At 45.1% G+C, this 26,332-nt stretch overlaps 1 protein-coding gene across 2 annotated transcripts in view; it reads left to right on the top strand.

Annotated features, from left to right (window-relative positions):
* The window catches only part of MGMT (O-6-methylguanine-DNA methyltransferase), a 319,861-nt gene that overhangs the window by 31,067 nt on the left and 262,462 nt on the right, over positions 1 to 26,332 (top strand). The window contains exon 1 of one of the 2 annotated variants that reach the window (XM_045024081.1): positions 4,045 to 4,153. The exons of the other annotated variant lie outside the window; for it this stretch is intronic. Within the exon in view, the coding sequence (XP_044880016.1) occupies positions 4,076 to 4,153 (78 nt within the window). The 5' untranslated portion in view covers positions 4,045 to 4,075. Of the gene's footprint in view, positions 1 to 4,044; positions 4,154 to 26,332 lie in introns of those variants that run through there. 2 annotated transcript variants of the gene reach the window in all.

Genomic DNA, 26,332 nt, shown 5'->3' with positions numbered 1-26,332 from the left:
AATGACTTGATATTGGTACAGGGGGCCTCCACTGTGCCCATGATGTGACAACAACACAATATTCATTAATATTTGTGGAGCACTCAGACACTATGGTGAAGAGTACTGTAGAAAATCCCATGAGGAAATTGTTAATTCTGTCTTTAGAGAAAGGTTTGAATAGTGTGCAGTGCAATTAATAAGGCCTTGGGTCACATAGTGAACAATGAGGATAAAATATATTGAATAGCTGTTCATTCAGTGAGCACCGTTCATTCTGTATGGAAAGAAGTGGACTAGACTGAAGAACTCAAAATCTGAATGTGGATGAAGCTTGGAATTACTGTAAGTCAAAGTTGCAGAAGCCATCTGAAACCTGCATCCCAAGCAGGGGGAAAAAATTCATAGGAAAGGATTGCAGACCGGACTGGATGAACAAGCATCGTAAAGAGGTTATTAAGAGAGAGCAGAAAGTAGGGATGTAAAATGTTAACCTGCCTTAACGGTTAATCCCATGGCTGGCCCCAGTGGCCCTGCGCCGGCCCCAGCCATACTGGCCGCAGTCAGAGTGGCCCCAGCCACTTAATCGGTTAACCATTTAAAAAAATATTTTTAATCGTTTAAATGGTTAACTTTTTAAACTGAATTTACATCCCTTGCAGAAAGCATACAAGGAATGGAAGAATCCATCGATCAGCGAGGCAGCGATCTGTTGGAGATCAGAAAGCATAGGGGAAAAGTGAAAATCACCAAAACCCTCGCAGAGTTGGACCTTGCAAAAGAATTTTAAAACCAATAATAAAAAGTTCTTTAGCCATATAAATAATAAGAAAACAAGGAAAGAAGTGGGACCATTAAGCACTGAAGATGAGGTGAAGATTAAAGATAATCTAGGCATGTCCCAACACTTAAATACTTTACCTCAGATTTTAATAAGGGTATTGATAAGGTTAGGGGTAGTGGCAGCGTGCTAGTGGAAACGAGGATATGGAAGAAGAAATTGCCACATCCAAGATGGAAGTCAAACTCAAACAGCTTAATGGGACCCAATCATTGGGCTCGGATATTGCAAACAAGGATTTTTAATGAATTTGTAAATTTGGGGGTATTATCCAATGACTGGAAAACTGCAAATATAGTACCTATTTTAAGGGAGGGGGGAAGATGAATTGGGAAACCACAGGCCATTAGTTTAACCTCAGTTGTATGCAAGGTCTTGAAACAAATTTTAAAAGAGAAAGTAGTTCAACACATAGAGGTAAATGGTAATTGGGATAAAATACAACATGGTTTTACAAAAGGTAGATTGTGCCAGACCAACATGATCTTTGTCTTTTTGTCTAAAAAATCATTAATCTTCTCAAAGGCAATGCAGTAGATCTAATCCACCTGGACTTCAATAAGGCATTTGATACAGTTCTACATGGGAAATTATTAGTTAAATTGGAGAAAATGGGGATTGATATGAGAACTGAAAGGTGGATAAGAAATTGATTAAAGGGAAGACTATAGCAGGTCAGACTGAAAGTTGAACTGTCAGGCCGGAGAGACATTACTAATGGAGTTCCTCAGGGATCAGTCTTTAACATTTTCATTTGTAACCTTGGCACAAAAACTGGGAGTGTGCTGAGGAAATTTGCAGATGGCACAAAGTTGGGCAGTACTGCCAATACAGAGAAGGATTGGAATATCATACAAGAATATTTGGATGACCATGAAAACTGGAGTAAAAGCAATGGAATGAAATTTAATAGGGCAAAGTGCAACGTCATGCACTTAAGGACTAACAATTATTTTTTTTTTGCTGTAAGCTGCATATCAGTTGGAAGCAACAGAGGAGGATGACGATCTGGGTATACTGGTTGATCACAGGATGACTATGAGATGCCAATGTGCTGCAGCCATGGAAAAAGCTAGTTCAGTCCTTGGATGCATTCAGAAGAGTTATTTCCAGTAGAGATAGGGAAGTATTATTACTATTATACAAGGCACTGGTGGGACCTCATCTGAAATACTGTGTGCAGTTTTGGTCTCCCATATTTAAGAAAGATGAATTTAAACTGGAACAGGTACAGAGAAGGGCCACTAGGATGATCAGAGGAAAGGAGAACCTAAAGCTGATATGATTGCATGCTATTAATATATCAGAGGGATAAACACCAGGGAGGGAAATAAGGGAGAGTTTTCACAAGAAGAAATGGATATAAACTGGACAAACAGGTTTAGGCTTGAAATTAGATGAAGGATTATAGCCATCAGAGAAGTGAAGGTCTGGAACGGCCTCCCCAAGGGAACAATGGGGGCAAAAAACCTAAATAGTTTCAAGACTGAGCTAGCTAAGTTTATGAGGAGGCTGTCCAAAATGGCATGTGGCTTATCGGTGGCTGCTAGTAGCAAATATTTCCAATGGCCATTGGAGACGAGACACTAGACGGCGAGGGCTCCGAGTTACTACAGAGAATTCTCTTTCAGGTGCCTGGCTGGTGTGTCATGCCCATGTGCTCAGGGTCTGACCACCATATTTGGGGTCAGAAAGGAATTTCCCCCCCCAAGTCAGATTTGCAGAGATCCTTGGGGTTTGTTTTGCCTTCCTCTCCAGCATGGGGCATGGTTTCACTTGCTTGTTTGAACTAAGTGGTAGATTCTCTGTAACCTGAAGTCTTTAAATCATGATTTGAGGACTTCAGTAACTCAGCTAGAGGTTATGGGTTTATTACCAAGACTGGGAGAGTGAGGTTCTCTGGCCTAGATGATTATGATGGTCCCTTTTGGCCTTAAAGTATAGAGTCTGTGAAATTAAAGGTTGTATAAGGGCACTGTATGAAGCTTTCACAGGCAACCTTAATTCTGGCATTTTCTAACTTCTGAGTGCTTGACTTTGCAGCCCTAATACCATTCTTTAATAATGTATTATTATTATTTAATTATGTTTTTGAAGGGAATAATATATACACCCTCCTCCAAGCACTCTGTAGTATATGTGCATACACAAATACAAACATCTGCTCTGAAAAGCAGATAGTGTGACACTTTTTGCAATATGATCGGTGTTTAAATTCTGGCTTGGGCTATGAATATAGGGCTAATATATCAAACTCATCAGAAAAATGCCTTGGACTCTTTAATGAATATAACTAATTGCAAATTTGAATTGATGTCTAATCTGAAATACCGCATCTCTGAAAACTTAGTGCTTCACAATGTTAGGCTGAGGCATTTGTTCATCACTGACTCAATGAAATATTCCATCTTCAAATATTTCTTTTTTTATTAAGTGGATACAGAAGGCAAGCAAATTCTTTGAAGATTTCTTTGGCGACTTGCACTTGGTTTCTGCTCTTCTTGATACTTGCTTATTTGAATCTGAAAGTGAGGCGATATTATTGGTGAAGTGACTTTTGAATATAGTGTAATCAAACTGTGTGTGTGTTTCAGGGCTTATGTCGGGGTGGCCAAACTTACTTGCCCTCCGAGCTGCAAACAACAATCTTTAGAAGTTCAAGAGCTGGGGTATGTCTGCTGGGAGCCAGGGTCAGGGCTTCAGCCCCGCAGGAGGCATCTGCCAGGGCTCAGTGCTTCAGCCCCACTCCTGCTGAAGCCCAGCAGGTGCACTCAGCAGGACTGAAGCCCCAAGACCCCCCTCGCTCCTGGACAGAAGCCCCTACCTCATCATCTCACTGCAAGGCAGAGGTCCTGAGCCCCCCCCCCCCGTCTGGTAGGTGGAGAAGGGGGGGGGCGGTGTGGGGGGCTCTGCAAGCCGCACTTTAATAGTAAACAGCCACATGTGGCTCATGAGCCACATTTTGGCCACTCTTGGCTTATGCTATCACATTTGGCAGCCTCTGTTAAAGAACAGTGGGCCTGGAAATGTGAGTTTTGCATTTAAGGAAGAACGGTGAGTTAACATAGCTGTGATCAGGAAGTTGCATAACTGTTGCTTACATTACTCCTGGTTCAGGCTAGTACTGCCGAGTTCTTGTTGTTCTTCCACTTTGGTCATTTAATAAAGGCGTCATTCCAGTCTCTTTGCATTTCCTCTTGTGAATGCACACATAAACTTATGGAGATGTCTTACTTTCTGGATAAGTATGAGTGAATGCCTTTGGGAACTGACATCATTCTGCTCACAACTTTTGTCTTCTATCATGGAATCCCTGAAGAAATCTATATTCAGGTATTGCTCCTTAACAGCTGGGAAGGGATCAGTAATCTCTCTCTCTCTCTTATAACCAAGTATATAGGGATTTACTCTCCTGAGCTAAATCAGCAGATAAAGATTCTATTCAGGATATTTCAACTGTAATTAGTTTCTTCTCTTCCTGATATTCCTTAAAATCCATGGTAAAAGTCTGAGCATGTTGGATAGTGTCTGTTGGGCAAGCTACAATCTTTTGATCTTTATTTTTTTGAGATTAGAAATGTATAATCCCACTGTGTGAAACACCTCTTAGCCACCGAAACCCGGAGTGTGATGTTTAATAAGAACATACAAAAAAACAGGATTCTGTTCTAGGTTCTAGAATTCAACATTCCTCTGTGGTCTAGTAAATAGCAGTGAACCCACTGGTTTTATCTCATCCTTATTTACTGATTGGTCCATATAGAGGATATCATTACTACTACTTCTACAAGTTGTTCCCTTTGCTTAATTTGTTGAGGTCTGTCAAGGTTCCAGCTCTGCTGATGACTCACATGGGCATCGTTATGCTCACCTTATGACGTTTCAGAGGTTTTTCAGTTTTATTTTAAAAAATGTGAAAGACTTATGTTTCAGTGCATTGAATGAGGCAAGGGTCTTATGGATTTGTGATCATGTAATTGAAGACTTCATCATATGGAAGGGTGAAATAAATTTGAAAGCTAATCTTAATTTTGCAATTTACCAGTTTTTGAAGTCTTGACTGCAACCTTAATGTTTTTACTGTAATGTTTTTGTTTGTATGTATTAGATAGGATACATATTAATACTGAAATATGTTTGGATGTGAATAAATTATCTCACTACTAAGAGCCTGATCCAACTTCTATAAATGAATGGATTGGGGCCAAAGTTTATTCTTTGGTGTTATTTCCTTTTCTGGGATGTCGGGTACTTTTTCTATGGTCTGTATTATTTGGTAACTTTTCTTTCATTTTAATCTTAGCGTGCCATGTATGTCAAGTGACCTCTAAAGGGATGTTTCCTATAAAGTCTATTTTATAACTTACGTGTATACTTAGTGTTTTTGACATATTTAAGAACAAGCTGTTCATAAGCAATAGAAATAAAATCACAAGGGGCGCTCTTGTTGTGTAAAGTTGAGAAGCTTTATAACCTCAAAGAGTTCAAAAGAGGTTTGATGAATTTTCTCATAGAATAAGTGAATTAAAAGACTTTTATGTTGTGACAAGATGACCAATGTTAGTATAGTGAGTCCTGCGCTTTTCTTGGCGGGGGCTAAGATGCCACCCATTGCCCCTGCCCTTGGGGTGCCGAGGGTCCCGCTAGTGGCCCGGGAAGATGGTAAAGGAGGGAAGCAGGGGAGGGGTATGGGTTTGCTCCTCACTCTGAGTCCCGCTTCCCCCTTGGGTGGGGTACCATCAGTCCTTAGACGATGGGGGAGGGAGTCTCCCTTAATTCGGTTCTCTAATCTTTCAAGTCTCACAGCACACCTCCAAGCTCCAGTTCTCTCTCTCCTTCCTCCCTCTCTCTGACTGCCTGAAGCAGAGGGTTTTATTAGGTTGCTGACAGGGCCTTAATTGACAGCAGGTGCTCCAATTAGCCTGTAGCCACCCTCCCTAGTCTATAGGGAACCACGCCTTAATTAGCCTTGAGTTTATATATTTCCCCTCAAGCACTCTACTACTGCTTCCTGACCCTCCTGTATCACAATGTGTATGCAGTGGATGTATCCAAATGTGCATGAAGAGAAAGGTGAAGCTAGTCACTGGTCTTTGGAGTCAAAGATGAAGAGTATATCCCTTCTCTTGTGTTTCTCTCTCTTCTCACCCCCATCCCATCCTTTGCTCCATTTTAACTTGTTTAAATTACCGTAATCCTTTCACCCTATCTTCATCTCCATTCTTATTCTTCCTCTAGGCACCAGAAGCATGCTTTCCTGCTACCTTCTTGCTTCCCCTTTCTTCCCTTGCTAGCTTATTTTTCAACAAGGGTCTGCTTCCTTACTCTGAGTCAGGAAGTTCTCAGCCATTCACTGACAAGATTGTCATCAGAGAAAGTTGGAATAAAGCAGAACTGTGCACTTCTTATCTTGAGGCAAATCTTAATCTTCTTAAGATCTTGTATTTTTCTGTTGCAAAGTTATGGGGTTAGGCTGCTCAATTACTCTGCTTTAATAGAAAACCAGAATTCTTGGGTTGCTAGATTTGAAAACTTGGTCTTCAGTGTGTGATCACTTGGCAATTCTAAGAAGTTTTCTTGAGCTGAGATACTTTAAGTTGGAATGGAGTCAACTGTTGTGCAGAACAGGTTTTGGAGATTCATGTTCAACTCCAGAAAAACATTGATCAATATGGGAATACAATCCAGACAAATGAGTTAATATTTGGTCTGTAGTAACATTGTTCTCATTTTCATTTGATTATTTTTAGAAGTCTGATAACACTGGAAACATCTCAGTTACTCTCTTTTCAATGTGACATTTGCAAAATAAAGCTTCTTCATGAATCCCCCAATTTTCTTTCATATCTAGTATATTTGTATTCCTACCTTGAAGTACTAGATTCAGCACATTCAGTTTGCCCAATAGGTACACTGGGTAAGCTAATGTAATTTAAAAGTCCACATTGCCCATATAGTCCCATGGTTCTCTCTGACTTTATTGTGGATCTTCAGTATTTCCTCACTGGTTTCTTGGGTTGTGATTTCTTTGCAAAATAAAAGTTCTTCAACTATTGTACCTGCTGTGACAAATCTCTCATAACACAGAACCTGGGCCGTGTTGGGTATGTGTGTGGCTTTATCAAGCTGCAGTGCAAGATATTGACTTGTTTATCAATTGGTCCTGGATGTTTTCTGCAAGGTCATCAATGCGTCAACAGATGGTGGTATTTGACATGGGAATGTTTTTTTCAGTGCCATGGTTGGTTATTCCCCAGTCATAATTCTACGTGTCTATTGCTGCTGGAAGTATAGTCTTTCCAGTGGTTTGTGCTTGTTTGCATCTGGCAGCTTGCTGGCCATAACATAGGATGCTTATAAGACTTTTTGAACAGCTGCTTAATTAATCATGACTCTTTTTGCTGCTTTAATTCTTTTTGGTTCAGAAGGAAAAAAAAATCTTGGCTCCTATTTCCGAATTCCAGGTGCTTGGTTTCTAAAAGTCTCTGTAGTTTCCTTGACTTCATACTTTCATTTGCTAACACTTGAAAATAAATGTCACATCATGGTTGTGGACTTTCTGCAGTATTATTGTGACCAAAATGCGAACACGACATAGCTATCTTTGTATTGTCTACTTTTCTTCCTTTTTTGATCAACTTTATCAAAATCATCTTCTTCAGCCAAAAGCTGATTACATGTAGGCTTAGCACTTGGTAAAAATCGTTCCATTATAAAGATGAGACACACCTGTGTCTAAACTCAGCCCAGTTTCCGCTATCTGCTAGTGCTGGTGCTTCTGCTACCAGCACTGGGAACCTCTCTTTGCCCTCTGCTCCAACAGGGTGCTTTCAGCCAAGAAACTTCCTGCTGAATGCCTGCCCCAGGAGGAAGTCTCTCTGCTGAATGCTCTCTGGAGGAGCGGAGGGCACAGAGAGGCTCCCAACCTTGGCAGCAGCGGCATAAGATGCAGGTCATTTTTTAAACCTAGTTTAATAGTCTATTAATTAGAAAAAAAAATGGGCATATCAATTCATTCCCCTCCCCTCCCCAAAAATACTCTGAATGAACCCTTCGTGACTCCCTTGGGCTCCCACAGCTCACATATTGGGAAGCACTGCTCTATGACATTTATGTTAGAAATAGGAAAGGTATTTGTATAGTAAACAACAATTCCTGTCTGCCCTTGTGACCTTATTATAGTGGAGATTGTAATGATGGAAACAGACACTTCCTAACTTCTTATTTCTTATGACAGTCGCTGATCTCTGTTGCCTTCACAAAGAAATTTGATGTGATTAATACAGAGCGTTGTGATGAGAGGAATAAAACTTGCTGGACCAGAATGAGTTACTGTAGCATTAGAATTGAAATCATATAACAAATTGCTATACCATTCCAGATACCTGTAACATATTCCCCTTAAATTGAAATCCAGTATTTCAAACTGTCATTGAATTAATTTTAATACAAAACTAGAATCAATAAAAAGAAGGCGAAGGAAAACTACGACACTCCAAAAATCAGCATTTTAAGAATTTAGGGCCAGTATTTCTTTCTCATAATTAGAATGAAGAAGCAGCTCCTTGGCTGTTCGTTGATTCTCTTTTTGAAAACTCAACAACATTTTTAGTATTTCTTTTTGGCAAGTCGCTAATATTATATGGAGTCAGAAACAATTGGAGACTTCTGAGGATTATAGTTCATATACTAGTTTTGTAATGTAAATAAGTAAAAGTATTGAAGTCATGTGTCTTTAGGATATTTTTATGTAGAAGGAAAAAATGAAAGTTGGCTAGTTCATTGCACCTTGAATGAGGCATTGCAGCATCACTGCTGTCAGAGTGAAGCTTCCCTCAAGCAGTATTGGTCCTTCTCATCATACATGTCCAGAAATCCAGCTTTTGCAGCTAAGAATCCCTGCAGCATGTATTCAGGTGATATTTATGGTGCTTATTTAAGGCTCTTTGGGGCAACAGGTGCTGACATTTTTTAACACACTATGTATTTACAGATACTACTAGCTCAATATAAGAACAAGAGTGCATGAGAAATCCAAGTGTGAATTATCAGGAGGAACCATGGATATTTGTTTTGGTTACTAGAGAAGGTATCCTTTTTCTTTTTTGAAGATTGAGAAGTAGGAGTTTCCATGGTGTGGTACTGGGGTTCCCTTTCAACCAAAATTTTTAAAATATTAATTACTAGAATGAAGTGTTTCTTACTGCATTGGTGTAAATACTGGTATCTCCGGGATTAAAAAATAGCATAAACATGGTCAAGAATTATGTATTATAGGTGGCAGGGTTCTAATGTTGTCCAACCATGGTAGCAGGTGTTGGAACCAGTAGAGAGATGTTGCCTGATTTGTACTGACTTGTGATAGGTGCAGCTCGCTAACTCCGTGTTGGAGATAAGGAAAAGAGAAATGATCCATTGGGTTGAGGGAACTGGAATCCAGAACAGATTGCTGCAGGGGAACTCTAGGAAAAACTAACTTTGGGGAGAAAGTTTAGTCTGAGATTTATGAGGTTTTTTTTTTTTGAGCTACCAATTAAGCAAAATCTTAGGAAGAGGTTTGTAGACTAATTACTTTGTGTGTCTATGTCATGTCAGAGCAAGATAGGAATTTCATCTACTCACATGTGGTACCAGCTGTTAGGACTCTCTAAACAAAGGGAAAAAAGGAAATTCCTAAAATAGATGGTGATCGTTAAAAAACAGTAGGAGCAGACCTTGCTGCAATTCAAGGGGAATAACAACAAGCCCAAATTGCAGCTCAATATCAACAACTGCAACAATTCAAGGAACAGCATCAGATCTACGTTACAGTCAAACAGTATCAGCAGATGACATTTCGGAATATAAGAACAGTCATACTGGGTCAGAACAATGGTCCATCTAACGCTGTATCCTGTTTTCTGATGGTGGCCAGTTCCAGATGCTTCAGAGGCAAAGAACAGAATAAGGCAGTTTCAAGTGATCAGTTCCTAGTCATCCAGTCCCAGCTTCTGGCAGTTGATGGTTTTGGGATACCTGATGCATGGGGTTGTATCCCTGACCATTTTGGCTAATACCCATTGATGAAGTTATCCTCCATTAATTTATCTAATTCTTTCTTAAACCCAGTTATACTTGTGGCCTTCACAACAGCCCTGGCAATGAGTTCCCCAGACTAACTGTGGGTTGTGTGAAATAGAATCATAGACTTTAAGGTCAGAAGAGACCATTATGATAGTCTAGTCTGACGTCCTGCACAACGCAGGCCACAGAATCTCACCCACCCACTCCTGTATCAAACCCCTAACCTATGTCTGAGCTATTGAAGTCATCAAAGTTTAAACACTTCAAGGTGCAGAGAATCCTCCAGCAAGTGATCACCTGTGCCCCATGCTGCAGAGGAAGGCTAAAAACCCCCAGGGCCTCTGCCAATCTGCCCTGGAGGAAAATTCCTTCCCGATCCCAAATATGGTGATCAGCTAAACCCTGAGCATGTGGGAAAGACTCACCAGCCAGACACCCAGGAAAGAATTCTCTGTACTAACTCAGATCCCATTCCATCTAACAACCCATCACAGGCCATTGGGCATATTTACCGCTAATAGTCAAAGACGAATTAATTGCCAAAATTAGGCTATCTCATCATACTATTCCTTCCATAAACTTACCAAGCTTAGTCTTGAAGCCAGATATGTCTTTTGCCCCCACTGCTCCCCCTGGAAGGCTGTTCGAGAACTTCACTCCTCAGATGTTTAGAAACCTTTGTCTAATTTCAAGTCTAAAAATCCTGATGGCCAGTTTATATCCATTTGTTCTTGTGTCCAAATTGGAACTGAGCTTAAATAATTCCTCTCCCTCCCTGGTATTTATCCCTCTGATATATTTATAGAGAGCAATCATATCTCCCCTCAGCCTTCTTTCGGTTAGGCTAAACAAGCCAAGCTCTTTGAGTCTCCTTCCAGAAGACAGGTTTTCCATTCCTCAGATCATCCTAGTAACCCTTCTCTGTACCTGTTCCAGTTTGAATTCATCCTTCTGAAACATGGGAGACCAGAACTGCACACAGTATTCCGGATGAGGTCTCACCAGTGCCTTGTATAATGGTACTAACACCTCCTTATCTCAACTGGAATACCTCGCTTGATGCATCCCAAGACCGCATTAGCTTTTTTCACAGCCATATCACATTGGTGTCTCATAGTCATCCTGTGATCAACCAATACTCCGAGGTCTTTCTCCTCCTCTGTTACTTCCAACTGATGCCTCCCCAGTTTATAACAATAGTTCTTGTTATTAATCCCTAAATGCATGACCTTGCACTTTTCACTATTAAATTTAATCCTATTACTATTATTCCAGTTTACAAGGTCATCCAGATCTTCCTGTGTGATATCCCAGTCCTTCTCTTGGCAATACCTCCCAGCTTTGTGTCATCTGCAGACTTAATTAGCACATTCCCACTTTTTGTGCCAAGGTCAGTAATAAAAAGATTAAATAAGATTGGTCCCCAAACCGATCCCTGAGGAACTCCACTAGTAACCTCCCTCCAGCCTGACAGTTCACCTTTCAGCATGACCCGTTATAGTCTCTCCTTTAATCAGTTCCTTATCCATCTTTCAATTTTCATATTGATCCCCATGTTTTCCAGTTTAGCTGCTAATTCCCCATGTGGAACCATATCAAATGCCTTACTGAAATCGAGGTAAATTAGATCCACTGTGTTTCCTTTGTCTAAGAAATCTGTGACCTTCTCAAAGAAGGAGATCAGGTTGGTTTGGCACGATCTACCTTTTGTAAAACTATGTTGTATTTTGTCGCAATTACCATTGACCTCAATGTCCTTGACTACTTTTTCCTTCAAAAATGTTCCCAAGACCTTGCATACTACAGATGTCAAACTAACAGGCCTGTAGTTACCTGGATCACAGTTTTTTCCTGTCTTAAAAATAGGAACAGTTGACAAGAAGGCGTGAGTAACAGTAGGGAGAAATTAGTATTTCCCCAATACTAATTTCTCCCTACTGTTACTCACACCTTCTTGTCAACTGTCTGTAATGGCCACTCTCTTACCACTTCAAAAGTTATTTTTCCTCCCGTGGTATCCTGCTGTTAATCCTGCAGCCCCCATCCTTCCATGTATTTATACCTGCTCCTGTATTTTTCACTTCATGCATCTGATGAAGTGGGTTCTAGCCCACGAAAGCTTATGCCAAAATAAATTTGTTAGTCTCTAAGGTGCCACAAGGACTCATCAATGTTTTTGCTGATACAGACTAACTCGGCTACCACTCTGAAATCTTTCTCTCAAGAGTTCAGGCAGGGGTGTGTGGCTAATGTAGGTAACTTATTAACTCAAGCCAGAGATCCAGGCAATGGGATAGCTAATGGGCATAATGGATAAAAATATACAAAGTCTGCGAGTGCCAGCTCAGCCATCTATAAGCTTTGTGCAGAAATTTTTCAGCAAATGAAGGAATACTTGGTGGTGTTACCATTGGGGAGACTGCCCTGGTTGCATCGTAAATCATAGGGACAGTTTGGTAGACAGTGGAGTTTTTGTAGAGGAACCTAAAGGGTCTTGGTGACAAGGGAACCGTTGCAGGATGTTCTGAGTAATGGAAGTGTAGAAGAAGAGCCACTAGCTCTGTTATGTATTTCTGTGTATGCTTCTGTTTGGATTTTGTGAAGGGAAATCATGCCTCACCAGTCTATTGGAGTTCTTTGACGGTGTCAACAAGCATGTTGAGAAGGGTGATACAGAGTCGGATGAGTTGACTGAGTGGAGGATTTCCTTGTTACTATCTTTGGGAGTGATTAGTGCTACAGTCTTGTAACTCCTAGATTCCATGGGATGCTCATAGTCCCCATGTAAGGCACAAGAGGAACCTCAGATAGTGAGGAGACTGGGTCTTTTGACAGCAGCGTAGAACTTTAGGCATTGGGTCCAGGGTTTGCTTCACAGTGATAGACACTGACATCCCTGAGTTTTTTGAGGGGAAAGGTATGTTAGATTGTTGTTGGCAGAGTTTCTTAGTTGACACAGCTTTTAGACAAGTGTTGGTTCCCTGAAGGGAGTTGCTGATTTTTTTTGTAGCAAGAGTGGCTATGTAACTAAATCTGAATATTAGGAAGTAAAGAGTTTCTCACTGGGCAGAGGGATGTGAAAGCCCTCAGCAGTCATACTGTGTGGTTAAGGCAGTCAGTTTTTGGAAAGGAATTATTGTTAAACCTTCTTATTGTGGTAACACCCAGAGGCCAAACAGGCCAGAGCTTCATTCTGCTATATAAATATTTAAATATATTCCCTGGCCCAAAGAGCTTACAATCTAAAAGACAAAATGAGCTTACAGTCTAAATGATAAAATGGTGGATGAGATAACAGACAGCTTAGAGTTGGGGCAAGGGAGATAGGGTAACAAAAATAATAGGATATGCACAAGTCTTAACCGATCTAATCACAATTTACTGCATACCTGGCCATTATCAAGTTGTTGTTTACTGTAGGCATTAAAGAAGAGGTAAATTTTCAGGAGGAACTTAGAAGGAGTGGATAATGCTTTGGTTTTACAGAAAACCCAGGCTAAAGTTTTGTTTTTGTTTGAGTTATCAATAAAGTTAAATCCCAGGAAGGGAATAAGTTTGGGCTAATATATTTGTATGTAGAGTTTGTTCATTGGAGGGTGGAAACTCCACTTGTTTACACTGAGATACAAAATGTATTGTTTTATTTGTGGATTATAATGTTCTGCAGCCATGTCTTTAATATAGGTAGTGAGAGGATCGGAGCATATGCAGAAGAAATATCAGAATGTGTAGCATGTTACTTAGTAAACGACTTTCAGGCGTTATGTTACTGAAATATTTCAAATAGTGTTATCATCTTTACCTCACTTTATGTGGGCAAAGGGGATAAAACAGAAAGAACTGGATTGGGGGATGTGGCTCAGGGGTGGTTTTATTGTTGTGTAATATTATGTTAGTGCCTAGAAACTACAACAGATTGGTGTCCTACTACAACAGGTTGGTCCATTATGACCTTGCCTATTGTTCTAGGCACTGTACAATCATAAAAAATTTCCCAAAGAGGGTACAGTCTGAAACGGGTGGGCAAACTACGGCCCAAGGGCTGGATCCGGCCACTCAGGGCATTGGATCCGGCCCGCGGGATTGCCCCCGTGGCGCCGTGGGCCCCATGCCGCTCTCAGAAGCGTCCGGCACTGCGGCCCCCGGGCGGGGGGGGGGGGGAGAGGGCTCCATGTGTTGCCCTTGCCTCCAGGCACCGTCCCCATTGGCTGGGAACAGGGAACTGGGGCCATTGAGAGCTTCGGGGGAGGTACCTGGAGGCGCGGCAAGGGCAGCGCATATGGAGCCTTCTCCCTCCCCCCCGGGGCTGCAGCGCTTCCTGGCGCGGCATGGGGCCAGGGCAGGCATGCAGGGAGCCTGCCCTGGCCCTGGTGCATGCTGCTGCCACCTCAGGGCTGCTTTAGGTAAGTAGCGCAAGGATGGAACCTGAACCCCTCCTGCACCCTGCCTTCCAACTCCCTGCCCTAAGCCCCCTACCTGCACCTCGCACCCCTCCTGCACCGCAGACCCCTGCCCTGAGCTCCCTGCTGCACCCCCTCCTGCCCTGAGCCCCCTCCCACAGTTCACACCCCTCCTGCATCCCTGCCCCGAGCCCCCTCCTGCAGTCTGCACCTCTCCTCTGCTCCAATCCCTTGCTCTGAGCTCCTTCCTGCACACCGCACCCCTCCCTCACCCCAACCCCCTGCCCCAGCCCTACATGCAATTTCCCCATCCAGATGTGGCTCTCGGCCCAAAAAGTTTGACCACCCCAGTCTAAAAGGTAGCACTGGCTCTACAAAATCTTTCTCTGTTACCACTGAACCCTCAGAAGCTTCCTTCTCAGGCATACAGTGCAGTTAGGGCTGAACAAGTTTGAAGTAGGTTTAGTGGATTTGGAGGGTAGTATATTCTGTGTGTTGTCTTCTTCTGCTCTGTCTGATGTTCCAATAGGAAACTTGCACAAGAGCTAACGCTGGAACAAAGGGGAAGTATGACATAGACAAGGGCAGTATTGTTCCTGAAAGAGCTGTATTGCCTGGGGAAGGGAATAGAGTGAGGACACAGCTACGTGGATTCATTGGCTCTGTGTACAACTGTTGTCAAAGTCATGAGAATAGAGCAACCTAGTTTCCTAGTGAAAACTCAGGGTCCATGGGGTTTTCAGATTACCCCTTGTACACAAGAAAAAAGAGTATGGAGAAGTTCTGAAGGGTAAACCTAGCATTCTTTTTCACTTTTCACAGATTTAGTAATAGTAATTCAGGGTTATAATATTTAGATCCCAGGAAATTTCATGAGATTCACTTTGTTGAATTTTTGGTAAATGCATACCTCTGGGGAGAGATTTGGGAAAGCATGGAAGCACTGGAACACCAATTTTGAACCCCTGTTGATCCCAGGGACTTTTCTGCCCACTTATTAATTTTTACTTTTTGTTCCTCCCCATACTTCATACCAGAGGGGAGAAGAAGGCCGTAAGACCTCAAATCACTGAACTGAAATTTAATTTAATTTTCCAAAGGAACAGTCAATTATAACATGTATAATTTTGAAATATTTACTGTAACATCGAGGAATATAAATGCTAAATTAAATACTGCCAGTATTTAATCAAGTTGAAAGTACATTTTAGTACCGGAAATCTTGGCTACAGCTAGGTTGTTAGACTGAATTATTGTGGAAAGAGTAAAAGGTGGAGATTTTTGTGTGTAAGTTATCAAGCCAATAGTAGTGTTTCAGTTTGACACCTAATTTAGTGTATAAAACTTGTTGTGTTGATGTCTTAGTATGTGAACTCTGGTTAGTAATTTCAATGCCACATCTACATTTGTAGTAATAATATCTCTGAGTTGGTATGTAATTTAGAGAACTTTGGCCTTTCAAAGGAGCATGATGCCACAGTAGCATGCCTGGAAAATGAGGCTCTTCTGTATAGAACATGAAGTCATAAATCATCCTAATATTCTCACCGATAAATCTTCCACGATGAAAACCTTTTGATACTCATTCGTTATTAGTGACAAAGAGGACTTAATTCTGTTGGCTAACAATGGTATTCCACTTTTATATGTCGCATTTAACAGTCTAATGAGATATGAATATACACATAGTGTGCTTACATTTTTGTTTGGGTTGCTGGATTCTAGAGTCTTGCTGTACAGGATTTCTTTGCTAAAGAATTTTTTCTAGCTAATAAAGTTTAAAATTATGAGAGATTTTGACACAGTAGAGTTGTCAGTATTATAGTGGAGAGTGAAGGTGGAGTTCATACATTACCTAATCAAAATTCCTCACATGATTCATTTATATCAACTTAAGCGAAGAATAAAGACAGAAGACAGTTTATTTAGATTTATTAGGTTTGCACTTTTAAGGGGCTTTTCATTCATTCTCATAAGAACATAAGAACGGCCGTACCGGGTCAGACCAAAGGTCCATCTAGCCCAGTATCTGTCTACCGACAGTGGCCAATGCCAGGTGCCCCAGAGGGAGTGAATCTAACAGGCAATGATCAAGTGATCTCTCTCCTGCCATCCATCTCCATCCTCTGACGAACAGAGGCTAGGGACACCATTCTTACCCATTCTGGCTAATAGCCATTTATGGACTTAGCCACCATGAATTTATCCAGTCCCCTTTTAAACATTGTTATAGTCCTAGCCTTCACAACCTCCTCAGGTAAGGAGTTCCACAAGTTGACTGTGCGCTGCGTGAAGAAGAACTTCCTTTTATTTGTTTTAAACCTGCTGCCTATTAATTTCATTTGGTGACCCCTAGTTCTTGTATTATGGGAATAAGTAAATAAATTTTCCTTATCCACTTTCTCAACATCACTCTTGATTTTATATACCTCTATCATGTCCCCCCTTAGTCTTCTCTTTTCCAAGCTGAAGAGTCCTAGCCTCTTTAATCTTTCCTCATATGGGACCCTCTCTAACCCCCTAATCATTTTAGTTGCCCTTTTCTGAACCTTTTCTAGTGCTAGAATATCTTTTTTGAGGTGAGGAGACCACATCTGTACACAGTATTCGAGATGTGGGCGTACCATGGATCTATATAAGGGCAATAATACATTCTCAGTCTTATTCTCTATCCCCTTTTCAATGATTCCTAACATCCTGTTTGCTTTTTTGACCGCCTCTGCACACTGCGTGGACATCTTCAGAGAACTATCCACGATGACGCCAAGATCTTTTTCCTGACTCGTAGTAGCTAAATTAGCCCCCATCATGTTGTATGTATAGTTGGGGTTATTTTTTCCAATGTGCATTACTTTACATTTATCCACATTAAATTTCATTTGCCATTTTGTTGCCCAATCACTTAGTTTTGTGAGATCTTTTTGAAGTTCTTCACAATCTGCTTTGGTCTTAACTATCTTGAGAAGTTTAGTATCATCTGCAAACTTGGCCACCTCACTGTTTACCCCTTTCTCCAGATCATTTATGAATAAATTGAATAGGATTGGTCCTAGGACTGACCCTTGGGGAACACCACTAGTTACCCCTCTCCATTCTGAGAATTTACCATTAATTCCTACCCTTTGTTCCCTGTCCTTTAACCAGTTCTCAATCCATGAAAGGACCTTCCCTTTTATCCCATGACAGCTTAATTTACATAAGAGCCTTTGGTGAGGGACCTTGTCAAAGGCTTTCTGGAAATCCAAGTACACTATGTCCACCGGATCCCCCTTGTCCACATGTTTGTTGACCCCTTCAAAGAACTCTAATAGATTAGTAAGACACGATTTCCCTTTACAGAAACCACGTTGACTATTGCTCAAGAGTTTATGTTTTTCTATGTGTCTGACAATTTTATTCTTTACTATTGTTTCAACTAATTTGCCCGGTACCGACGTTAGACTTACCGGTCTGTAATTGCCGGGATCACCCCTAGAGCCCTTTTTAAATATTGGCGTTACATTAGCTAACTTCCAGTCATTGGGTACCGAAGCCGATTTAAAGGACAGGTTACAAACCTTAGTTAATAGTTCCGCAACTTCACATTTGAGTTCTTTCAGAACTCTTGGGTGAATGCCATCTGGTCCCGGTGACTTGATAATGTTGAGTTTATCAATTAATTCCAAAACCTCCTGTAGTGACACTTCAATCTGTGACAGTTCCTCAGATTTGTCACCTACAAAAGCCAGCTCAGGTTTGGGAATCTTCCTAACATCCTCAGCCATGAAGACTGAAGCAAAGAATCCATTTAGTTTCTCCGCAATGACTTTATCGTCTTTAAGCGCTCCTTTTGTATTTTGATCATCAAGGGGCCCCACTGGTTGTTTAGCAGGCTTCCTGCTTCTGATGTACTTAAAAAACATTTTGTTATTACCTTTGGAGTTTTTGGCTAGCCGTTCTTCAAACTCCTCTTTGGCTTTTCTTATTACACTCTTGCACTTAAGTTGGCAGTGTTTGTGGTCCTTTCTATTTGCCTCATTAGGATTTGACTTCCACTTTTTAAAGGAAGTCTTTTTATCTCTCACTGCTTCTTTTACATGGTTGTTAAGCCACGGTGGCTCTTTTTTAGTTCTTTTACTGTTTTTCTTAATTTGGGGTATACATTGAAGTTGGGCCTCTATTATGGTGTCTTTAAAAAGGGCCCATGCAACTTGCAGGGATTTCTCTTTAATCACTGTACCTTTGAACTTTTGTCTAACTAATCCCCTCATTTTTGTATAGTTCCCCCTTTTGAAATTAAATGCCACAATGTTGGGCAGTTGTGTTCTTCCCACCACAGGGATGTTGAATGCTATTGTATTATGGTCACTATTTCCAAGCGGTCCTGCTATAGTTACCTCTTGGACCAGCTCCTGCGCTCCACTCAGGATTAAATCTAGAGTCGCCTCTCCCCTTGTGGGTTCCCGTACCAGCTGCTCCATGAAGCAGTCATTTAAAGTATCGAGAAATTTTATCTCTGCATTTCGTCCTGAAGTGAAATGTTACCAGTCAATATGGAGATAATTGAAATCCCCCACTATTATTGTGTTCTTAATTTTGATAGCCTCTCTAATTTCCCTTAGCATTTCATCATCACTATTACTGTCCTGGTCAGGTGGTCGATAATAGATCCCTAATGTTATATTTTTACTAGAGCATGAAATTTCTATCCATAGAGACTCTATGGAACATGTGGATTCGCTTAAGATTTTTACTTCATTTGAATCTACACTTTCTTTCACATATAGTGCCACTCCTCCCCCTGCACGACCTGTTCGGTCCTTCCGATATATTTTGTACCCCGGAATGATTGTGTCCCATTGGTTGCTCTCAGTCCACCAGGTTTCTGTGATGCCTATTATATCTATATCCTCCTTTATCACAAGGCACTCTAGTTCACCCATCTTATTATTTAGACTTCTGGCATTTGTGTACAAGCACTTTAAAAACTTGTCCCTGTTTATTAGCCTGCCTTTTTCTGATGTGCCAGATTCTTTTTTATGTGACTGTTTATCATCTGATCCGGCCCTTACATTATACTTTTCAGTCCTCTGCTCCTGACTATAACCTGGAGATTCTCTATCATCAGACTCTCCCCTAAGAGAAGTCTGTGTCCGATCCACACGCTCCTCTGCAGCAGTCGGCTTTCCCCCATCTCCTAGTTTAAAAACAGCTCTACAACCTTTTTAATGTTTAGTGCCAGCAGTCTGGTTCCACTTTGGTTTAGGTGGAGCCCATCTCTCCTGTATAGGCTCCTCCCATCCCAGAAGTTTCCCCAGTTCCTAATGAATGTGAACCCCTCCTCTCTACACCATCATCTCATCCACGCATTGAGACTCTGAAGCTCTGCCTGCCTACCCGGCCCTGCGCGTGGAACTGGGAGCATTTCTGAAAATGCCACCATAGAGGTCCTGGATTTCAGTCTCTTCCCTAGCAGCCTAAATTTGGCTTCCAGGACATCTCTCCTACCCTTCCCTATGTCATTGGTACCTACATGTACCACGACCACCGGCTCCTCCCCAGCACTACACATAAGTCTATCTAGATGCCTCGAGAGATCCGCAACCTTCGCACCAGGCAGGCAAGTCACCATACGGTTCTCCCGGTCATCACAGACCCAGCTATCTACATTTCTAATAATTGAATCTCCCATTACTAACACTTGCCTTTTCCTAGCAACTGGAGTTCCCTCCCCCGGAGAGGCAACCTCAGTGCGAGAGGCAACCCCAGCACCATCTGGAAGGAGGGTCCCAACTATGGGAAGGTTTCCCTCTGCTCCCATTGACTGCTCTGCTTCCCTGGGCCTTTCTTCCTCCTCAACAGCACAGGAGCTGTCTGAGCGGAGGTGGGACAATTCTACAGTGTCCCGGAAAGCCTCATCAACATACCTCTCTGCCTCTCTTAGTTCCTCCAGTTCCGCCACCCTGGCCTCCAAAGTCCGTACATGGTCTCTGAGGGCCAGGAGCTCCTTGCACCGACTGCACACATACACCACCCACCCACCGGGCAGGTAATCATACATGCAACACTCAGCGCAATAAACTGGATAGCCCCCACCCTGCTGCTGGGCTTCTGCCTGCATTGTCTCCTAGTTAATGTAAGGGTGGTTTAAAGAAAGAGGTTTTGAATGTAGTTTGGTTTATAGGTTTTAGGGGGGGGGCCACAGGGAAGGGGTTACGGCCGGCGAGGGACTCCTGCTCCCTTCCCACTTCCCTTCTAAACTGCCTTGCGAAACTCCCTGTTCGCAAAGCTCCCTGGTCGCTTGTGCACGGCTTTATAAAGCCCTGGCCTGAGTGAATGCCCCGCCCACTGATTAAGGCTCAGCCAATTACCAGAGGCTTCGAGCTTTCAAACCTGCCTCCAACTGCCAGCCAGAGCACACGGTCCCTCAAACAACCAACCAAACAAACAGACTGACAAACACAAGCTCAGCACATAGCAGGTAACCCCCAAACACAAACAAACGCACACTACAGACAGTCACTTACCCCACAGATGCTGTATTAGCTCCTCCTTCACCTGGAGAACTCCCTTGCGAAACTCCCTGTTCGCAAAGCTCCCTGTTCTCATCACAGGTTTAACATGGGCACTGTGAAAAAGTATAGTGTTAAGCAAATGTTATATCTAATGGAGGGAAATGAGTAAATTTCAGTAACCAAATGTCTTCAGTAGTCAGAAATCTTAATCTCAAATATTAGGATGTTTTAAATTGTGTGTTTAGGTAACCTTAAAGTAATAGTCTGACACGCACAATTTTGTTTTATTGCTAGTAGTGGGAAATTTTTAAAAGTATTACTGTGGATTATATGAAGTTCTTCTTCGAGTGCTTGTTCACGTCCATTCCACAGTAGGTGTGCATGCACCGCATGCACGAGCGTCGGAAACTTTTCCCTTAGCGGTACCTGTTGGGCCGGCGGGGCCCCTGCCTGAGTGGTGCTACTGCGCCGTGCATATATATCCCCGCTGGCCCGACCCCCTCCATTGGGGCCAGAGTGCCCGAGGCTGGCTCCAGCCTCCTCAGTGCAGAGTGCCCCGGAGTCGGCAAGAGACCTGGTGTCAGATAAGCACCGCAAGCCATCAGCCTCAGAGCGAAGTAGGCCCCGGCACCGCTCATCCTCCCCGGTGCGGCCCAAGGCTAAACCAAAGGAAGGGCGCGGATGTTCCCCACAAAGGAGACTGGCGCCATCTAAGGGCCCGGGCACCGGGAAGAGCATGATGGACGCTGTATCGGCACCGGCACCAGCACCGGTGGTGCCAACGCCACAAGTCCCACTGAGTCCAGCCCCAAGTGAACTCACTGAGGACGCCGGGCTCGAGGGAGTAATAGATCAAGCCTCCACACCGGACACCTTTGAGGTGGTGAAGGACCTCATTGGGTTGTCAGCAGTGAGCCCCCTCCCGACCAAGGAGAAGCCTGTGGCACCTGGGCCCGGGGTGCCATCGAGGGGAAAGCCGGCAGTGGTGTGCCATTCGAGGACACCATCCCGGCATCGCTCCCGGCATTAGTCCCGGTTGAGCTTTGAGTTTGTGGACTCTGTTACCCCTGACGCAGAGGGAAGTCTCGGTACCGGAGGCGAGTCAGCGCACGGGTTTAGTGCAAGGGACCCGACGCGCTCCGTCACCTCCCAAAGGCCGGCACCAGGAGAAGGCGAGAGACAGTCATCGCCGAAGGCTTCCAGAAGTCACCGGTCCTGGTCCTGTGAGCAGCAGTACCAGTCCAGTTCCCGATTGGCAAGAAGCCGCTCATTGACCTCCCACCAGCATCGCTGGCACCGCCGTGGCCTTCCTGTTTGGTGTCGCTGGAGTCCGGCGCCAACTCGGACTGATACAGTTACCAGCACGGGACAACAGAGAACACAAGGCTGGGTAGCAACCCCAGTAGGGACCGTCAGGACACTGGCCCTTCTGGACCCCTTGGGGCTACGACCAGCGGCAAGAGGCTTCCTCCAGCGCCAGCTACTCGGTGTCCAGACCATCCGCACCTTCGCCGAGCGAGAGACCGGAGAGACCTGCACAGAGTCCGGTGCTGCCCCAAGGTCAGCTGTCCCAGCCCGAGCCGGAAGCCCCTCCCACAGGGGAGGGGGGACTAAGGGGACTAGCAGGAGTAAGCTGAGCAGCTGCTGACCTCCTCGTCATCCTCGGATGAAGCGGTGGCAGGCACAGCGGTATCAGGACCGCTGACAATAGACGACAGAGCCCACCAAGAGCTGCTGAGTAAGATTGCTCATAACTTGGGGTTGCAGGCTGAGGAGACGGTGGAGCAGGAGGATTCCATGGTGGACATCCTGAGCCCAGAGGGTCCATCCAGAATAGCGCTTCTGCTTAATAACACCATTCAGTTGAACTATAAGACTATATGGCAGACCCCGGCCTCCAGCGCTCCAACAGCCAAGGGTGTGGAGCGCAGGTACTTCGCCCTGTCAAAAGGGTATGATTTCTTGTTTTGCCACCCAAGCCCATGTTCCCCTGGTAGTCTCGGCGGTAAACGAGAAAGAGCGCCATGGGCAGCAGGCCCCAGCCCGCACGGCCAAGGAAGTGAAGCGTCTGGACCTGTTTGGCAGGAAGGTGAATTCCTAGGAGGCCTCCAGTTGAGGATTGCTAACCAGCAGGCCATCCTCAACAGGCATAACTTTAAACTTCCCCACTGCCTCCCAGGAGTTGAAGGACAACCTCCTACAGGTTTCCCAGCAGGATTATACTGCGCTGGTGGATGAAGGCAAGGCCGTAGCGAAGACCTCTCTCCAGATGTCCTTGGATTCAGCGGATGCGGTGGCTAGGACAATCACGTCTGGCGTGGTCATGCGACGCTCAGCATGGCTTCAGGAGTCAGATCTGCCGCCTGAGGTCCAGAACTTGCTTCAGGACCTCCTCTTCGAAGGATCCAGGCTCTTTTCGGACCAGACAGATGCAATGCTACATAGTCTCGAGGACTCGAGGGCTACACTCAGGTCGCTGGTTGTGCACACCCCGGCGACTCAAAGGAAGCCCTTCAAGCTGCAGCCGCCTCCTCAGCGTTACTACCAGCCTTGTCCTAGGCACGAGCCCTACCGCAGGTGAAGCGGGGATAACAGGAGGCGACGTAATAATAACAATAACAATAGCTCCAATAGGCCGGGCCAGAGAAGGCCAACATAAGTCCCAGCTGGGCCCTAAACCAGGCTTTAGAAGGTGCGCTTGAGGACAGCGTACCAGACCAACCACCGGATCCGTCCCTTGTTTCCTGAATTGCCTGTCCCATTTCTCCTGTGTGCGGTCCAGCATTACGTTGGACCGTTGGGTGTTACGCACGGTGCAAAACGGATACTTGCTGCAGTTCTCCTCCCTGCCTACCCTCCACCCCCTTCCCCGTCCCTCTTTAGGGACCCCTCTCACGAGCAGCTCCTGGAAAAGGGAAGTTCGCATGCTCCTAAACGCGGGGGCGGTAGAGATGGTATCAAAAGACCTAAAGGGGAAGGGGTTCTACTCCCGATACTTCCTCATTCCCAAGGCCAAAGGAGGCCTTCGACCCATTCTAGACCTACGTGGGCTCAACAAGTTCCTGGTCAGGGCCCGGTTCCGCATGGTCTCTCTGGGCACCATCATCCCTTCCCTGGATCCCGGGGACTGGTACGCTGCCCTCGACATGAAGGACGCATACTTTCATATAGCCATCCACCCAGTGCATCGTCGATGCCTGTGTTTCACCGTGAACCAGGAACATTACCATTCACAGTTCTCCCGTTCGGACTAGCTGCGGCCCCACGGGTGTTCACAAAATGCATGGCAGTAGTGGCGTCCTTCTTATGGAGGCAGAGGATTCGAGTTTACCCGTACCTCGACGACTGGCTCCTGGCAGGCCAGTCTGCAGAGGAGGTTCAGTCCCACGTGCAGGCAGCCCTGAGATTATTCCGCACGCTGGGGCTCCTGCTCAACGTTCCCAAATAAACCCTCATTCCAACGCAGAGAGTGGAATTCATAGGGATGGTCCTAGATGCGGTACAGGCAGAGGCGAGCCTTCCAGTATCACAATTCCTGGCCATCCAGCAAGCAGTGAACTCCCTGTGCCAGTTTCCCACTACCACGGCCAGATGCTGCCTGAGGCTGCTGGGCCACATGGCAGCATGCACGCATGTGGTCAAGCATGCCAGACTAAAACTCAGGACACTGCAGCCTTGGCTTGCCCGTGTATACTGCCCAGGCAGGGACGCCCTGGACTTGGTAGTGAGGGATGTGCTAGACTCCTTGCAGTGGTGGCGGTCCCAGACAGTGGTTTGTGAAGGCATCCCCTTTGCCGTACAACAGCTGGACCTGACGCTTGTGACGGATGCGTCAGACCTCGGATGGGGTGCTCACCTAGGCGACCTCAGGACTCAGGGCTTGTGGTCGGGAGCAGAGCGGTCACTCCATATCAACGTGAAGGAGCTCAGGGCTGTTTGTTTAGCCTGCCAGACCTTTCACGCCACTTTGAGTGGTCACAGCTTGACAGTTCTGACGGACAACATGACCACCATGTTTTATATAAACAAGCAGGGCAGAGCCCGTTCCTCGCCGCTCTGCCACGAGGCTCTCCTCCTCTGAAACTTTTGCATAGCCCACACTCCGCCTCGAGGTGGATGGTATCTCCCGGGGGAGGAAAACGAACTGGCAGACTACCTCAGCAGGTCGTACCGCATGCACGAGTGGATGCTCAGAGCGGACGTCGTGTTTTCGCTCTTCTGCAAGTGGGAGTTTCCCCGGGTAGACCTGTTTGTCACCAAGGGTAACACCCAATGTCCGCAGTTCTGCTCGTTCCAGGGCCGCAGCCCAGGCTCAATAGCAAACGTGTTCACAATCCTGTGGGGAGGGGAATAGGCCTTTCCCCCGCTTCCTCTGGTGCACAAAGTCCTGCTCAAGGTGCACAGGGACAGGCAGCGGTCATCCTCATCGCCCTGGCCTGGCCCCACCAGCACTGTCAGTGGAAGCCCCGGTAACCCTGCCCCTACACCGGGACCTCATCATGCAGGACGAATGGCAGCTCCTCCACCCCAACCTGCAATCTCTGCATCTGATGGCAGGAAGCTCTGTGGCTCAATGCTTTGGAGAGCCAGTGCTCCCTTTCCGTGCAGTAGTAGGGAAGCCCTCTACCAGGGTGACTTACCTGGCCAAGTGGAAGAGGTTCTCATGCTGATGTGGGCCCCAACAGGTTGAGCCACACCAGGCTCCAGTGCCGACCATTCTAGAGTATCTACTGCACCTCAAGCAGCAGGGACTGGCCCCGCCCTCGATCAGGGTGCATCTGGCGGCCATTTCCGCCTTCCTCCCAGGGTTTTCTCCCACTGTGGAGAGGGTGTTCCATTACTCATGCCCCCAGTCCCTCCATGGAATCTCAGCTTAGTCCTTTCTAAGCTCATGGGGCCCCTGTTCAAGCCCCTCGCTACCTGCTCCCTCCTCCACATTTCCTGGATGGTGGCTTTCCTGGTGGCCATCACCTCGGCCAGAAGGGTATTTGAGCTGAGGGCACTCACCTCGGAGCCACCATATAGTGTTTCATAAAGACAAGGTGCAGCTCCATCCGCACCCCAAGTTCCTCCCAAAGATGGTCTCACAATTCCGTCTAGGCCAGGACATTTATCTGCCAGTGTTTTTTCCCAAACCCCATGCGGACCCGAGTCACCGCAGTCTGCACACCCTGGATGTCCGTCGAGCGTTGGCGTTCTATTTGGAGCGCATTAAGCCCTTTCGTAAATCCATGCAGCTGTTTGTGGCCGTGGCTGAAAGGATGAGAGGCCTCCTGGTGTCGGCGCAGCGACTCTCCTCCTGGATTACAGATTGCATTCGGGCATGTTATGACCTTGCAGGTATTCCAGCCCCAACGGTCACAGCCCACTCGACCAGGGCGCAAGCAGCTTCAGCGGCCTTCCTGGCACAAGTCCCGATCCAGGAGATCTGCAGAGCTGCCACCTGGTTGTGGGTGCATACCTTCACGACTCATTATGCAGTCAACCAGCACGCCCAAGAGGACATGGCGGTTAGCCGAGCGGGCCTCCAATCAATTGTTCCGTGACTCCTACCC

The sequence above is a fragment of the Mauremys mutica genome, chromosome 7 (genome assembly GCF_020497125.1).
Source record: "Mauremys mutica isolate MM-2020 ecotype Southern chromosome 7, ASM2049712v1, whole genome shotgun sequence".
In the NCBI taxonomy this organism is placed as follows: Eukaryota; Metazoa; Chordata; order Testudines; family Geoemydidae; genus Mauremys; species Mauremys mutica.
Note: the sequence above shows the minus strand (reverse complement) of the source record. Positions and strands in the feature narration are given on the sequence as shown.